The 15,779-nt window shown below is 42.3% G+C and overlaps 1 protein-coding gene across 4 annotated transcripts in view; it reads left to right on the forward strand.

Moving 5' to 3' along the window:
• The window catches only part of PKNOX2 (PBX/knotted 1 homeobox 2), a 341,067-nt gene that overhangs the window by 291,977 nt on the left and 33,311 nt on the right, over positions 1-15,779 (forward strand). For all 4 annotated transcript variants that reach the window (XM_072611458.1, XM_072611459.1, XM_072611460.1 and 1 more), the window contains one exon: positions 1,445-1,633. In XM_072611458.1, the coding sequence (XP_072467559.1) occupies positions 1,445-1,633 (189 nt within the window). The remainder of the gene's footprint in view (positions 1-1,444; positions 1,634-15,779) is intronic.

Consider the following 15,779-nt stretch of genomic DNA (forward strand, 5'->3'; position numbering starts at 1 on the left):
TACAAACTTGAAATGACCAAAGCAAAACATGTTCCAAATGACTTATCGTAAGAGAAATGAAAATTAAAACAACTCTGAGGTTCCATCTCACAACGATGTGATGAAGAGTTAATGTTGTAGGAGCTGTAAGAAGATAGGTACATTGATACACTATTGGTGGTGTAGTAAAAGTATACTAGATTTCAATTTGGAATTTTAATAATAATGATGAAAGATTTGCATAGTGCCTACTCTGTGTCAGGCTCTGTGCTAAGCACTTTACATTTCATTTGATCCTCAAAACAATCCGAGGAGATAGGTGCTATTACCCCAATTTTACAAATAAGGAAACTGAGGCAGATAGCAGTTAAGTAACTTAGCCAAGGTCACAGAATTAGTAAGTAGGTGGGAAGGATCTGAACTCAGGTATTCCTGATGCTAGGTCTTGTGCTTCCTTAAATAGGCAATACAATGAGACAAGTTCAACATGACTATAACAACGTAAATCAAAAGATCATAAAATAAGATGAACTGAGGAAATGAAAACTCCATAAAGATCCCAGACCACTGACAACGAAGCATTACCTTACCCCTTAGCACAGAAACAGGAGACAACCAGGACAGAATATTGTGGTGGCTATCAAATGTTTTTGCTTAGTTGTTTTAATTTTGCTGTGAAGTGGTATATAGAGTGCTGGACTGGGATTTAGGAAGATCTAAGATCAAATCCTGCCTCAGGCACTTACGTAGCTGTGTGACCCTAGACAAGTCACGTACAGCTCTTGGCCTCACTTTTCTGATATGTAAAATGCAGGTGATAATAGCAACTACCTCACAAGGTTGTTGTGAAGACAAGATGACATAACACCTATAAAGTTCTTTACACACCTTAAAGCACTTTCAAAATAATTAGCTATTAGATATTCATTTTCACAAAGGAGGCTTCAGTCTGGAGAAGTTGAAATGGCTGTGATATAAAGATAAAAGACCTCAATAATTTTTTTCTTTAAAGGGCAAATATAATCACTGACCTCAGAAGGTTTACAAAGGGCTTCAGGAGACAGACTCCTAAAAGGTTATCAGAATACATAATTACTGTAAAAAATATGTTGATGTATTGGGGATGGGGTTGAAGATTAGAAATTCTTTGGATATTTTGGAGAATTAGATAAGGTTAATCAAGAAGACTTCCTGGAAGAGGTTGGATTAGAACTATACTAGCTCAAAGATGGAGAATCTCTCCATCTCCTGCTCCAATCCTTGGCAGCTTTTCTGGAGACAAGGGCGCTTTAAGAAGCTACACAGTTCCCTCAGCTACTGCTGCAATGAGTGATGCTGCTTCTCCTCCTGTGGCCTTGGGGTCCTAGAGATGGGAATGGAAAGGGCATGAGTGGGTATGCATGATCTCCGAAGTAATGCCATGATCTCACCTCTCACTCCTTCCCTGCCTTCCCCACCTCTCCAGATGGTGAAGGCAATCCAGGTTCTGAGAATCCACCTGCTGGAGTTGGAGAAGGTGAATGAACTCTGCAAGGACTTTTGTAACCGTTATATCACCTGCCTCAAGACTAAGATGCACAGTGACAACCTGCTCAGGAATGACCTTGGAGGTCCCTATTCCCCCAACCAACCCTCCATAAACCTGCACCCACAGGTAATGTATATCTCATGACAGGTTTCCTCCAACTCAGGTTGTTGGGGCTCTCTCTCCTCTTTGACTCCTTAACTAGGCCTGGTACAATAATGGGTAGGCATCATGAAAATACTTGAGGATGCTTTAAGAGGTATCTGCCTCATTGGCTTATTTAGCTGTCAAAGCCCCTCTGGGTTCATCTCATCTACTCTCCTAGGGCTGACAGCTGGGGATTGTTAAGAGCCTCTGAAAAGGGAGTGCTGTGAGTGAAGTCTCAAATAATGCTGAGCGAAGTGTTCCTGTTTATAGGAGAAACAACTGTCTTCGAGAAGGAGAGTGTCTTTTCTGAAGCAGGGACAAACTCCTGATTATACCATAAGCACTTTACCTTCAACCCTATTGCTAAAGTACCCTGGGCAGCTGAATTCTTGGTGGTGGCTTCTATGGGCAAACTGATCCTTCTTCAGCCTTTCTGCCTACTGGATAGTTCATCTCTCCTTGACCACTGTCGTCTGATGGTTCTCATCTCTTCTCACCCACTACTTCTTCATCAGTGTTTAATTTCTGGTTCACACAACACGTCCCCAAAATTTTGTTCAGTGTGATTGTCCAGTACCACCTCTTCAGCTCCCTCTACTCGAGTTTCAGAGAAGCTAGAAGGTAGGAAGAAGGGCAGATTCGCTATGCCAAGTTAGGGTAGATCACTTTTGTATCTTTCAACACATAACTTAAGAAGCCCATCAAAAGAGAGTTCTGCTGACCCTTTCAACCTGTCATGTTAAGGAAAAAAATCGAGTGACACCTGTTCACCAAACTTCTCTCTAAGGATGGATTTCACCGTGGTGATGTTTGCTACTTGTATACAGTAATTAGCTCCTCTCCTATAAAGTATGGCACAGGAGTCCTAGTTCTTAGGTAGAAATCCCAACTGTACAGTTTAGTACCTGTGTCACCTCATGCAAAGTATTAACCCTCTCTAAAGCTCAGTGTCCTTGTCTATAAAATGAGGATTGGAAGAGATAACCTCTAAGGTCCCTTCTAACTATGAATCTATGATCCTATGAATAATACTTCCCTCCTTTGATTCTTCCTGTTCCACTTTGGGGATATTTCTAGGAGGAAGGGTAGAAAAATGACTTTATCTCATCTTCCTTCAATCTAAACATACTGAAATATCTTCTGAAGAAGCTTTGTGATGACTCATTCTCTTCAAGCACCCCATCTGGTGGGGTGAGAGAGGTGAGGAGTGGGTACAAACTGTGAAATGCTAGAAAGGGTGACAGAGAATGACTGTGCCATCCAATTCCCAGGAGGTCTTTTAGAATAGGATCCTTCCTGTACACATCTAGCCATATTTCCAGGACACTGTAGATTGGACGGAGATAGGCAAAGGGAGGGGATGACTTTAAGGGAATATTTCTTTGATAGTGAGCCACATCTCCTGAGATTCTCATCCTGCAAACAAATACCATCCCTGCTATGGAAGACCTTTGTGGAACTGGGAGAAAGTGAAAGATGTGGGGTGGGGACTTTGGATAGTGTGGAGTGTGGGACAAGAAGTTTATTTCCTCTTTCGTTTGCCTGAAATAACCAAATCATTTTATCACAGATCTGAAGAAGCTGCCCTGGCTTCTGTTTGCTAATATTCTCTTGAAATAGACTCATTCCTTCAGAGTCTTATTGTACTTTCCCTTATGATCAAAATTAGCAAGAAACTTGCATAAAAGAGGACAATAATTGCTCAACGAGCATCTCGTTTGTAATTTATTAGTTTCTATTATTGTGGGTTGCTATAGCAACGGTGCGCAGCCCCGGTGACGGGAGAGATTCAAGATAGGAGCTGAGGAGGCTGTGAGGCCTCACCAAATGGAGATGCACATTTTTATCAGTAATTTTCATGAAAATAATAAGTGAGGAGTTAATGAGATGGAAAGCCATCCTGTGGCTATTGTGAATTTTTTTTAAGTGTTGATCTAATTAGAATGCATCAGTCAGGAAAAGTAATGAGGATTTAGTGCCTCACAGAGATGTGAGGATCATATCAGAAAATTAGCACAAGTCTTTGGAAATAATCAGGCCCTTAGAGAGGCACTGGATTCCCCCTCTTGGGCCCTCCAGCTCTACCTCTACGTCTGGAGTTGGGGGGGGTGTTCAATGAGGAGCTCTACTGTGGAGGGGGAAGAGAGAACTGGTATGACTTCGGGGTACGCAGTAAGTGAGCAAAGGCAGTTTAAGAGCCTCTTTGGAATCCTACTCAGGGGCTTGGGACCAGAATCTGGCAGGGTCATCCTGAAGGAGGAGAGCTTTAGGGGAGAAGGCAAGATGGGCTGTGGGTAAAAAGGATCCCACAGAGAACTAGTCCTACTGGTTAACCAAAGGACTTTAGATCTTTGGGAAAAAGAAGACACAACTTTTATTAGTATCGTTTCAAGTTTCAGATCACTGACTAGGGAAAAAATCTGATCCTAGAGATGGATATTGCAAAAACCTCAAATCTCCTCAAAGAAAGGAGGCTAGGAAATAGCCAGGGACAGAGAAAGGGAGACAGGACGAGGGAAATGAAGAGTTAGGAGGAAATTGGGATAGTCCTTTTCTGGGAAGGACCAGAATCTGACTTAATGAGTTTCCCATGAACTTCTAAAACACTATGAAATGGGAGTGGTGTCTTTCCTGGGTGGAAGCTGGAACTGAGGATCTGAGCCTTTGAGCTAGGGGAAGGAGGGGTGCCCCAGAGGAAAAAAGAAAAAGTACTCTGTGACATTCGTCATGGTTCAGCCTTAATCCCCCCCAGCCTAAAATAGTAGCACTGCCTGGCTGGCTTGGGGAGGGGGTCTCTCCCCTTTGGAACATGATCTAAAGGGATCAACATTCCTATTGCTCCCCCCCTCCCCCAGCACTCCTCTCTTCTCTCTCCCTGCACCCCTCTCCGCCCCCACCCCCACCAGCTTTGTTGCAAAATGCTGGCTCATAGTTTGCCTCTATATGTTAATTTTGTACATTGGTGTTGAAAAATGAAAGAAATTTCAATTTTTTAGAAACCAGTCCTCCCACCACATTACCTCTCTTTTGGCTCCCTCCTCCTTAGCTATTTGCATCTACTACTGACTTTTCTGGTTAGGGATTGAAGGGAGGGATGGAGGGCAGGGCAGGCAAAAAGGTTAAGTTACTTTTGTGGGGCACAAGTATCTTCCTGGTGATGCCAGGTGACAGAAGCAAGGTCCACAGATTCTGGCTACTGTTGCTGCCTTCCACAGGCTTCCCTGGGAAGCTTACTCCAGCCTTTCCTTTCTTGTCTCAACAGTTGAAGTACTCATTCAGCATTAGGTCATACCTCCCAAAAGTTGTGTAACTACTCCTTGAATGCTAGTCTCCTGTTCTAGGCTCCTCCTGGGCAAGGCCTTCCTCAGCGCATCATTTATATCCTCTTTCCCTGTAAGTAGTATTGAATTCCATCGAACTAGTACAAAAACCATGTGGTTTCTGCTACAGACCACTCGGCTGTCCGAATGTGGAATGGGAAATAAGAGAATAGTTGTCCCTGACAGGAACTGAGCGGGTTTGGGTCGCCTGTGGTTAGGGATACTGTGGAAAGGATTCATGCTTTAGGTAAGACTGGGACAGAATGATCTCCAAGGTCCCTTCCAAATAGACAATGCTGCACGTCAAGCTTTGGGGAGACTATCCATCCTGGGAAGTTTCCTGGCTGGGTCTGGGGCCCAGCCACTGTGGGGAACATATAGAGCAGGAGGTGGAGAGAAGCACCTCTCTAGGATGGAAGTTACAAAATAGTCAGATGTTCAAACCTACTAATACCCCTGAACATTTGGAGTTTCCACGAACTTTGCAGGCATGAAGTTTGCCATCCTCCAGGCCCTTGCCCCTCACCCTGCTCTTTTCTCCTCCTCCACCCCTCCACCTGACTCCCTCCCCCAACTCAACACCAGGAGACAGAGAGTAGCCTTTTCAGTCAGTGAAACCTGAGCAGAGCCTTCCGGGAAGGAATGTTCCTTAAGAGCAGCAGCTGTTTCTTGTCCCCACAGTACAGAACTGCCTACCCCTTGAGGCTAGAGCCCCTGGCCAAAGCAGTTCAGAAAGAGGATTAGGTGGCTTGTTTATAGGCATTTGGCTTCTTGGTTGGGAACCTACCCTGGCCTTAGAGGGGCCTCTGGCTGGACCCAGGGAAGAGAGGGAGAGACTGCCAAAAAAGGGTGGATAGATAGCCAGAGCTTCCTACCTGATCAATCTACAAATAAATATTAAACACCCACCATGTTCCAAGCACTATGCTAGATATTAGAAGAGATGTAAGCAAATGAAGGACAAAATTCCTTTTCTCAAGGATTCCACAGTTGAGCTCAAAGGACAAGCTCTGCATGGTACATAAGGAATCCCCCTTTTATCTAGTCAGTTGCTGAGTTGGTTGTTTATTTCTCTGTAATGTTTCTGCCATCTCTCCCCTTCTCTCAGCTCCCACAGCCCTCATCCTAGTTCACGTCCTCATTTAAACTGTTGTAACAGTCTCCTAATTGGACTTCCAGCTTCCAGTCTCTGCCCCCTCCAGTCCATCCCCCTCATCACTGGCAAAAAAATCTTCCTAAATTACAAGTCCTGTCATATCACTCCCCTACTCAAGACTCTTCAGGGTCTACTTATTGCCCTTTAAGATAAAATAAAACTTACACAACTTGGCATCTAAAGTGCTTCACAATTTGGCTACAACTTCCCTTCCTGGGCTTATTTCACATTATTCCTCTTTACATACCACATTCTATCCAAACTCGCCTATTCACTGTCCCTTAACTTTTTATACTACCTTCCATCCCTCATGCCTTTGCACTGGCTGTTCCCCATATCGGGGATGCCCTCCCTCCTCACTACTGCCTCTTAGAATCCCTTCCATTAAGGCTGAGGTTTTGAGTCATCTTCTATTGAAAGTTCTATCCATCCCATTCCGCCCCCCCCCCCCCCAATATGTTAGTCCTTTCTCCCTCCTCAAGTTATCCTAGATGTGCTCCTCTCTTTATATCTTGGATTCTTCCTCTCCCCTACAAAAGGTAAGCCCTTTGAAGGCAGGGACTGCTTTTTTATTTTGCCTACAGCACCTAGCACAGTGCCTGGCACCTAAGAGGCTTGCAGCCAGATATAAATACAGAGCAATATACAGTAGAAAGCAGTGTGTGCCAAATGGATAGAAATCAGTCAAGAAATCAAACATGTCTCAACTATGTGCTAGAGATATTATACAATGCTGAATCTCAGGGTGTTTGTTTTCTATTGGGGAATAAGTTATTCTGATGATTTAAGGGGGGGAGAGAAGTAGATTGGAATTAGAGGAGTTAGAAGTCCTAGGTTCAAATCCTGTGCTTGGCTTCATACTATCCTAGTAACATTTGGCAAATCACTCTATCTTTCTGGGTCTCATTTCTCTCCTCTATAAAGTGAGGGAATTAAATTAGATGGTTGAAGGTCTCTGTACTTAAGATACTGTGAAAATATTATCTTAAGAACGTTGCGCATTGTGTTGGTTAAGAAAAACTTTCCCAAAAAGCAGGGGCGGGGGGAAGGAACGCATATTTGAACTTGTTCCCTAGGAAACTCAAGACATCATGATGAACCCTGGTCCCAACAGCCCAGGAGCCTGGCTCATTCTTAGAAGACTTACTGTCCTCCCTAAAGTCAGTCTGTGAACCCATGGCTTGACCAGGTGGATCAGCAGAGACATCTAGTGGCCTTAGTAGTTCATGGCAAACAGCTGGACCTGGAAACCTTTTCAAAAATCACTAAATCTGGGAAATGGTATCTGGTTTCCCCAAATCTCCAGTTAAAAGGGACCTTATAAGGTCATTTAGTCTGTTCCTCTGTCTAGACATGATGGCACCCAAGACATCCTGAGCAAATAATTGGGTCTTTTTTTTAAAATAAATTTTATTGATATATTTAGCTTTCATAATTACCTATAGTTCCTGCTGTATCTCCCTTTCTACCTTCAAGATGTTGGTTGAAAGGACATGAAGGAAAGGGAGTTTTACTCTTTTTTTCCTCATTGGCCCATATAATTCAGTGGATTATCATCCTCACTCTTCAGGTCAGAGCCTTCCTTACCTTTTCAGCTGAAGCCCTTTTCCTCTTCTCAAGGCCTCTGGGGAAATGGCTTGAACAATATAATTGAAATGAGGCTGGTGATATAGGTGCCCAATAGATAGGATGGTCCCAAAGTCCCAGCAGTCTGCAGTTTTAAGCTATTAATAGCTTAAGGACTTGGGATTTCATTTATATTAGGAATCCTGTGTGAGGAAACTCCCTTTACCGTTGCAGGTCACCTCCCTCTCTGTGACTTACAGCCTCATTACTTAGAGCACCAAGAGAAATGAAGTGAATTGACCAGGGTCATACAGCCAGCATCCAGAGGCAGGATTTGAATTCAGGTCTTCCTGACTTTGAGACCTACTCTCTCTCCCACACCATACCTCCTTTCAACAACAATAATGATGAATAATGATAGTAGAAGAGCTAACCTTTATGTGATGCTTTGCAATTTGCCAAACTTTTTACATACTTCACCTCATTTGTTTCTTGCAGTCCTGTGTTGTAGGTGTATTATTCCCATTTTACAGATAAAGGAGACTGAGTCTGAGAGGCTGAGTGACTTCCGCAAGTCACTCAGATATTGTCTGAGAGACAAGATTCAAACCCATGTTTGTCTGACTCCCAAGTCCAATATTGTATCCACTGTGCTTCATTTGAATGTTCATTAATTTGTCTCTGCTTTGGACTAAAGTAATCCCAGTTCCTTTTCCCTTTTCATTGTATGTCTTTCTCTTCAGCACTTCCATCATGATCACTTAGGTGAAAGAGATTATGAATGAAACCCAGAATCTGATTTCCAACTCTGATCAAGAATGCTGTCTCCTCACAAATGCACCAGGTGTCCACACTTTCCCCTTTCTTTCTGTCCTCTTCCCTCTTTATCCTTCCTCCTCCTCCCCTAGTCTCTAAGGAAGAGTGATCCACATTTTGATTGAGAATGGGAGGCAAAGCTTTTGAGGCCATTTACTTCCTTAGACCTTCATCTTTGCTGTTCTACCTTAGAAAGGAGGCTTCCCTCTCCAAGCAATAGTAAGTGAGCAGGATATGGGAGTTAGGCGGGGTGGGGACTGTGGAGAAATACCCTTGTTTACTCATGACTTGTGAATCTTCAGGTCCTAGAGCACTAGGACACTGCTCTTACAGAAGGACTCTACCATTCAGTTTGCTATGAGTGATGAACCCATCCAGAACCCAGTGACCCCAGACTTGAGCTTACAGAGGCTTGAGCCATTGCTGCTTTTCTCTCCCCCCTAGAAAACTGTTTCAGTGGACAGCAACGAAACACCAGACCATTTAGATTCTCTACCATGTCAAAACAGGGGGATAACTTGTAGGAGGCAGTGGGTGGCATAGCACGTAGAACACCAGAGCTTGGACTTAGGAAGGCCCGAGTTCAAATTCAGCCTCAAATTTTACGTGTATGTGTATATGTGTGGGTGGCTGTGAGTATGTGTGTGTATGCGTGTGTGTATATATATACATATGTATATGCATTTTTTTCAAGAACTAAAGTTGATTCTTCTGAGTCAGAACTATGAGTGATGACTAAAAGCCATATTGTTTATATAAAGCTGTTTAATGACCATCAAATCAGTAAAGGTTAACTGTCCTTCTCTGAGCTGACTTTTCTGTTTTCCTTTCTCTTTTGTTCTTTAAGGAAACATAAAAATATAAGTTTTTATATTTTTAAAAAATCAGTCTTATATACTTACTCATGTTCAATCCTAGGCAAGTCATTTAACTTCTCGACTCAGTTTCCTCATCTGTAAAATGGGGGTTAGAATAGCACCTACCTCCCAGGGTTGTGAGGATCAAACTAGATAATATTTTTAAAAAGTACTTAGCACCATGCCTGGTAGAAAGGAGGCATTATATAAATTCCTTTCCCCATTCCCTGGTGGCTTGGGAAGTTTGGTTTGAAAACTACAAAATGTTCTTCTCACATTTTTAAAGATGCTAAGGAGCTTGAAAAGAAATCATTCTATTTGTGTTTAGACAAAATAATATTCACCTGGTTTAGAGTCTGGTGGGACCCAGGGGAAGGTGTTGTGAATAGAAAAATGCAGTATGCTTAGACATCTCCAGTAGGTACACCCTCCCTGGGATAGACCTGTGTCAGGGGTAGAGAGGTGTATACTTCTCCCCATTCTACCAAGTAGGAGACTGAAGCCTAGAGAGGAAGTGACTACAAATCCTGAGTCATAAAACAAATCTAAGATGAAAATTCAGTGTGATGCTGCCTTGATGCTAGGCTCCACAGAGATCTCAGAGTAGGAGAGATTGAGACCCAGAGGGAATTTTGGGAGTCATACCCTACAAACATCAGTATGGTAACAATATTAAGTCTATTCTGCTGGGAAATCATGACTTCTGCATCCTCCCCTTGCTCAGAGGTTGTTGATGGACTCTTCTTCAGACATCTGTTTCTTCAGCTCTCTCTCTCCTCTGCAGCTTGGTGACATTTTATATCTTTCTTATGCATTTCTATCATCTGGATCCTTTTTATGTCCCCTAAATAGATCATTGCTCTAATTTGGGACTCATAGTTGAGTTTTCTACGAGACTCTAGTAGATGATGCAACTCTTTGTTTTGAGAAACAGTGAGACAGAAAGACAAGGTGCTCTTTGAAAGCAGAGACTGTCAGTTGATTTTTGTGTCCGCAGCACTTAGCAGGATACTTTATAAAACATAATGGTCATTGCAGCCATATTTATCTCATTTGATCATCATGTCAATCCTTTGAGATAAGTATATCCCTTTATAGCTTAGAAAACACTTTTCTCACAGCAGCACTATAAAAGAAAGTGAGAAAAATATAGTTATCCCCATTTTCCTGATGAGAGATTACAAATAGTCTTAGAGAAGTTAGGTGGCTTGCTTCTAGTTACACCAGAGAGCCAGCACTCAAAACGCCACATCTTCTGACTCTCAGTTCCACGGTTCTTTTCGTTACACTGGCCTCACTTAGTAAAGGGTGCTGCAGGATTTTATTACAGGGATTAAAACCTAGTCTGACAGTGATTTGGTTTAGGTTTAGTTCAGAGAATACTTTGCTCTATGGGTGCAGGGCTGGGGAATCTTTGGCCTCAAGGCCACAAGCTGCCTTGACTAAATCCAAACTTCACTGAACAAGGAGTTTCACAAAATATTTTATAGTTTGAGTTTTTTAACTGATTGGGTTGGAGGAAAAGGGGTTTTTTGCTTCTGTTCACTCTGGGGCTCTGAAAATCATTGTAGTTTATTCCAGTTTGAGATTTATCACTAATTTTACTTCAATCCTCATAGTTCAAGATAAAGGCCCTAGGCTGGCTATACATTTCATCCAGACTCTAAACCTCTTAATTCCCCGAATAGTTTTTCCAGAGAAAGCCATTGGGAGAGTTCTTGAAGACTCACCTCCATGCCTAATATTAGTATAGCAAAAAGGTAGGGCAGTGCCTTAGACAAATGCATGTATTCCTCACTGATACATGTCTGTGGCTTGGGATTCTTTACTTTCCTTTTCTCTCCTTTCCTACCTTCCCCCACTAAAATAATCCCAACCCTGACCTGTCCCCAGACCCCCCAAGGTTAGGTAGCTGGGCAGGAGTGCCTTTTTCTCCTTAACATGGTCCCCTCCAGGCCCCTGGGATTGTTGGCTTCCCCTCATTCTATGTGAGACCTTTAAACTGCTGAGGACTTTGAGATTGTAGAGGAGAGGCCTTATGAATTGTTTTTACTTACCTAACACTTCCAAGGTGGACAGAGCACCTGGTCTGGAATTAGGACCTGTATTCAAATTTGGCTTCAGATACTTACTAGCTGTGTGACCCTGGGAAAGTCACTTAAACCTGCCTCCATTTTCTCATCTGTAAAATGAGCTGGAGAAGGAAGTAGCAGACCACTCCAGTATCTTTGCCAAGGAAAACCCAAAAGGAGTTACAAAGAACTGGACTTGACTGAACAACAACTCTTGCAAACAGGGTAAATTATACCTAAAGACTATCCCAGCTCAGCAGGGAGAGGTAGAAGACAGCCAGAGTTATGGAGGGTCATGCTAGATTTGCAAATCAGCCCTTGTTTACTTGCCCAAAGCTAGTAAGAATTTAGGTATGACTGAATCATAAACTTTGCTGGTTTTATTATTTTTTTTTAATTCCTGGATTATTCTGGACTTGGTATCAGGCAGAGCTGAGTTTTAATCCTGCCTCAGACATTTTAAATCACTTAACCTCTCTCAGCCTTAGTTTTCAAGTGTAAGTCTTATCATTATTTCTCTGATGGCATGGTCTTCTTCAGCAACGAAGGACGAACACATACCTGTAAAATGGGGATAACTGTAATACCTGTCTCACAAGGTTGTCATGAGGATCAAATGAGTTAGCATATGACATGTAGTGTTTCGGAAACCTTAAAGTTTTATATAAATGTTAACTATTAATATCCTGAGTAGCAACATGAATAATCCCAAATAATAGATAGCCCAAGAGTTGAGCTTGAGTTTTAGGATGAACTGTATAAGATTTGTTTCTCTTACCACTCCACTCCTCCAGAAATTTTAATTTTCTAATGTGATTTGGCTTCCCCTAACCGTCTAACCATTTTACAATGGAAAGAACACTAGTCTTGTAGTCAGAAGACCTGAGTTTGAGTGAAGGAAGTACTTCACCCACCTCTCTGAGCCTTGATATCATTATCTCTAAGAAGGGGAAAAAGTAGTTGCACTGCTACCATCTCAGGCTGGTTTTATGGTAAATGCTTTACAAACCATAACATGCTACATAAATGTCAGCTGTTATTATTGTATATTAGAACTGGCAGTGGAGAGAGGGGATCCAGGAGGTGATAGGTTACAGTGGAGGAGCTAGCCTGTAGGCGAATATTTGTGGCAAATCACCAAGGCATCTTCTGCCATAATCTAACTTGATGTCTCACTGTGGCCTGGAGGTGACCCCTGGTTCTTGATGGCTATAACTGCTTTTGGAGTGAAAGCACTGATATGCCTGACCAAACTAGGAAGACATTCTAGGAAGTTCTAGCATTGGACTGTGTATCTTCTATTGAAGATTGGACTACCAGGGGCTGAATTTTTTTTTTAAACAACACTAACTCATGAAACTGTGGCAGTCAATAATTAGGAAGATTCACCAACGTAGAGAAGGATTGCAGTATAACCCACTAGATTAATTAATAATCCCACCAGGGATTACAGTACCCACCCACCAGAGAAAACCCACAATGATGAAAACAAGAAGCATTTGTTAAGCCTTTACTATGTATGTGCCCAACAAGTTCTCAGTGCTGGTGATAAAAAGACAGTAAATAGTAAAACAGATCCTGCCTATATCCTATCACAGATCTTTTGAAACATCGATGCAATTCATGCATAGACTTGTTCATGGACTCAAGGGTCCACTCCATTTTGAGTTCTGCTATTCTAATCTTTCCGTTTTCAGTGAGTTAACTGAGGTCCAGAAAGAGTATGACTTGTCCAATATTATGGAGCAGTGTTTAGGCTTCCCCCACTATAACTCTATTGAATAGAATTGGATTAATTTAAAAGAAGGAATGAACACCACAGTAAAAAGGGAACTTTGATATGGAATCCAAGGACTGGAGTTTGAATCCCAACTCTGTCGTTACCGCTAGGGTGTTGGGCAAGACACTTAAACCTTTCTGGGCCTCTCTTTCCCCTTCCATAAAAAGGAGATTGAATTAAATTACCTCTAAGGTGTCTTCTACCTCTTTATTCATGACCCCTTGTATCTATATATTATGGAAGATACAAGGAGTGCCAGATGCCTGTCCCTGGCCTCAAAGAACTTGTATCCACTCTGAGGAATTATAAATAAACCTTTGTTTTTACTTCCTCCAAGATTCTTAAAGTGCCACTGAAAGGTCATTCTCATACTCCATGGAGAAGGAAGCCAAAGCATGGAGCTGACAGTTCATTTTGTTCAAGGTCACAGCAAATCGGGAAGAACAGGGAGCCAAGAATAGAAGACAGGAGTCCTGACTTCCAGCCCCCCTTGAAGGAGAGGGGACAGTCAGGGGCAGAGCAGGTGGATGGGCAGGAGCATTCATAGGCTTCCTGTTCTGGTGCTTATTATTTATAGGATAACCTCATTCAGCCACACTGCCAAGACCTAGTCTGGGGGAGGGGGAAAAAGAGCTCTAGAGGAGAAGTTCAGACCAAGGTGATTAATCAGCTGAATGGAGAAAGATTTAAAATCAGTGACTTCTGTCTCTTTGGGTGCTCCCTTGGTTTCCATGGTGGGGTGGGGGTGGCGTTTGAAGTGGTGGTGTTTGAAGTAGCTTAATGTGGCTTTTCCTGGATCCTATAAGGTGTTCACTGGGGAACTTGCAGTTGCAACACTTTTGTTTGTTATTGCAGTGTGTAATAGTTAGTTTAAGGTTTCACTTAAACTGCATTCCAGCGTCCTGCCTGCCCCATGACTCCACATGCTCTAATCTTCCCTATAGGTTAAAGAACTGAACCTCCCAGAAGATATGGGTGGATCAGATAAGTGAAGGTTTTGTGTGGGAGTTTTCTTTTGTGTGTGTTTTCTTCTTATGTACTTACCTGTGACCAAAACTGCAGCTACTAGGGAGTAATCTGAGGATCTGGCCTGGAGTATAAGGAAGGAAAAAGAAATATGACAGCACAAGAAGGGATCTTAGACAACATTGACTCCAACCTCCTCATTTTACACATAAGGAAACTGAGGCCCCTGGCAATTCAATATCTTGCCTAGTAATAGAACTCAGAGCTCCCCATTATGAGTCCAGTTCTTTTTCCACTAGTTCCTCCCAAACAAAAGCAAATTCATTGATGATACCCCCCCAACCCCAACATCTTCTTCTATCAAAGTCTCTTTCTCTCACCCACCAAATACGGAATCCTCTGACAGTCTTTCCCAGTAAAAAAAAATTAAAAAAACAAAAAGAAAGGAAGGAAGTAGGAAGGAATAGAAAGAAAGAGAGAGATAGAGTTTATTAAACTGATTTTAGACCTAAGGCCTGATTTCTCTTTTCCTGATGTGTGATTTTGTTTGGAGGAGTCTACTTAAATCACATGTTAGGGGAAATTTTGTCAATTCCAGCAATAAGCTGAAAGGATGCTCTCCCTCCCACTGCTCTCCTCGCCATTACCAACAAATTGAACAATTAAAAAAGAAAACGCTCATAACAAATATGCATAGTTTAGCAAAACAGATTCATGCATTGGTCAAAAATGCATATCTTATTCTGCATTTTAAACCTCTGGCAAGGAAGCAGATCATCTGCTTCAATAGGTGGGTGCTCCGGAGTTGCGGTTTATTGGTGTATTGTTCAGAATTGTGAAGTCTTTCAAAGTTATTTTTCTTTATAATGGTCTTGGCATCATAGAAGTTGTTTTGCTAGTTCACTTCTCTCTGTCCTGAGGAAACTGAGAAAGGAAGCCTTGCCCCAGACTTGAAAGTTCCTACGTCTATCCAGCCTTGATCCCATAGACGCTCAGAATCATAAAACTTCAGGTAGAAGAGACCTCAGCATGAAAGTAGGAAGAATGATGGATTCCCTTCTAGCCTTAAATCCTGTGATGTCATCCAGACCAATCTGCAACCGAAGAGGAATTCTCTCTATACCAGAGTGGTCAATGACCTCTACTTCAAGACCTCTAGTAATGAGGAAGTAACTACTTCCTGAATTTCAGTATTCCTCTTAAGTCAGCTCATTCTACCTTTGATCACCTCTGATTATTGAGAAGGTTGTCTTTATATCCAACTCAAATCTATTCTACTATAACTTCTTTCCATTGATCCTGGTTCATAGACTAGATAGGACCTAAGAAGTCATTTCATCCAGGCCCCTCCACTTTACTTATGAGGAAAGTGAGTCACAGAGATTGTGATTTAGCGAAAGACTGACAAGTAGCAGGTAGTAAAGCCAGGATTCTAAGTCTGATTCCCTCTTCAGTACAACAGCCCTTTAGGACTTGATGATAGTGACCTTATTTCCTGAGGCTGTGCTCCTCTACAGGTAAACTGTGCCTGCAACAAAGTGAGCACTTAATAAACACTTGCTGATTGATCAAACATCCACATCTTTAGGCCAGTT

This window comes from Notamacropus eugenii, chromosome 5, assembly GCF_028372415.1.
Source record: "Notamacropus eugenii isolate mMacEug1 chromosome 5, mMacEug1.pri_v2, whole genome shotgun sequence".
In the NCBI taxonomy this organism is placed as follows: domain Eukaryota; kingdom Metazoa; phylum Chordata; class Mammalia; order Diprotodontia; family Macropodidae; genus Notamacropus; species Notamacropus eugenii.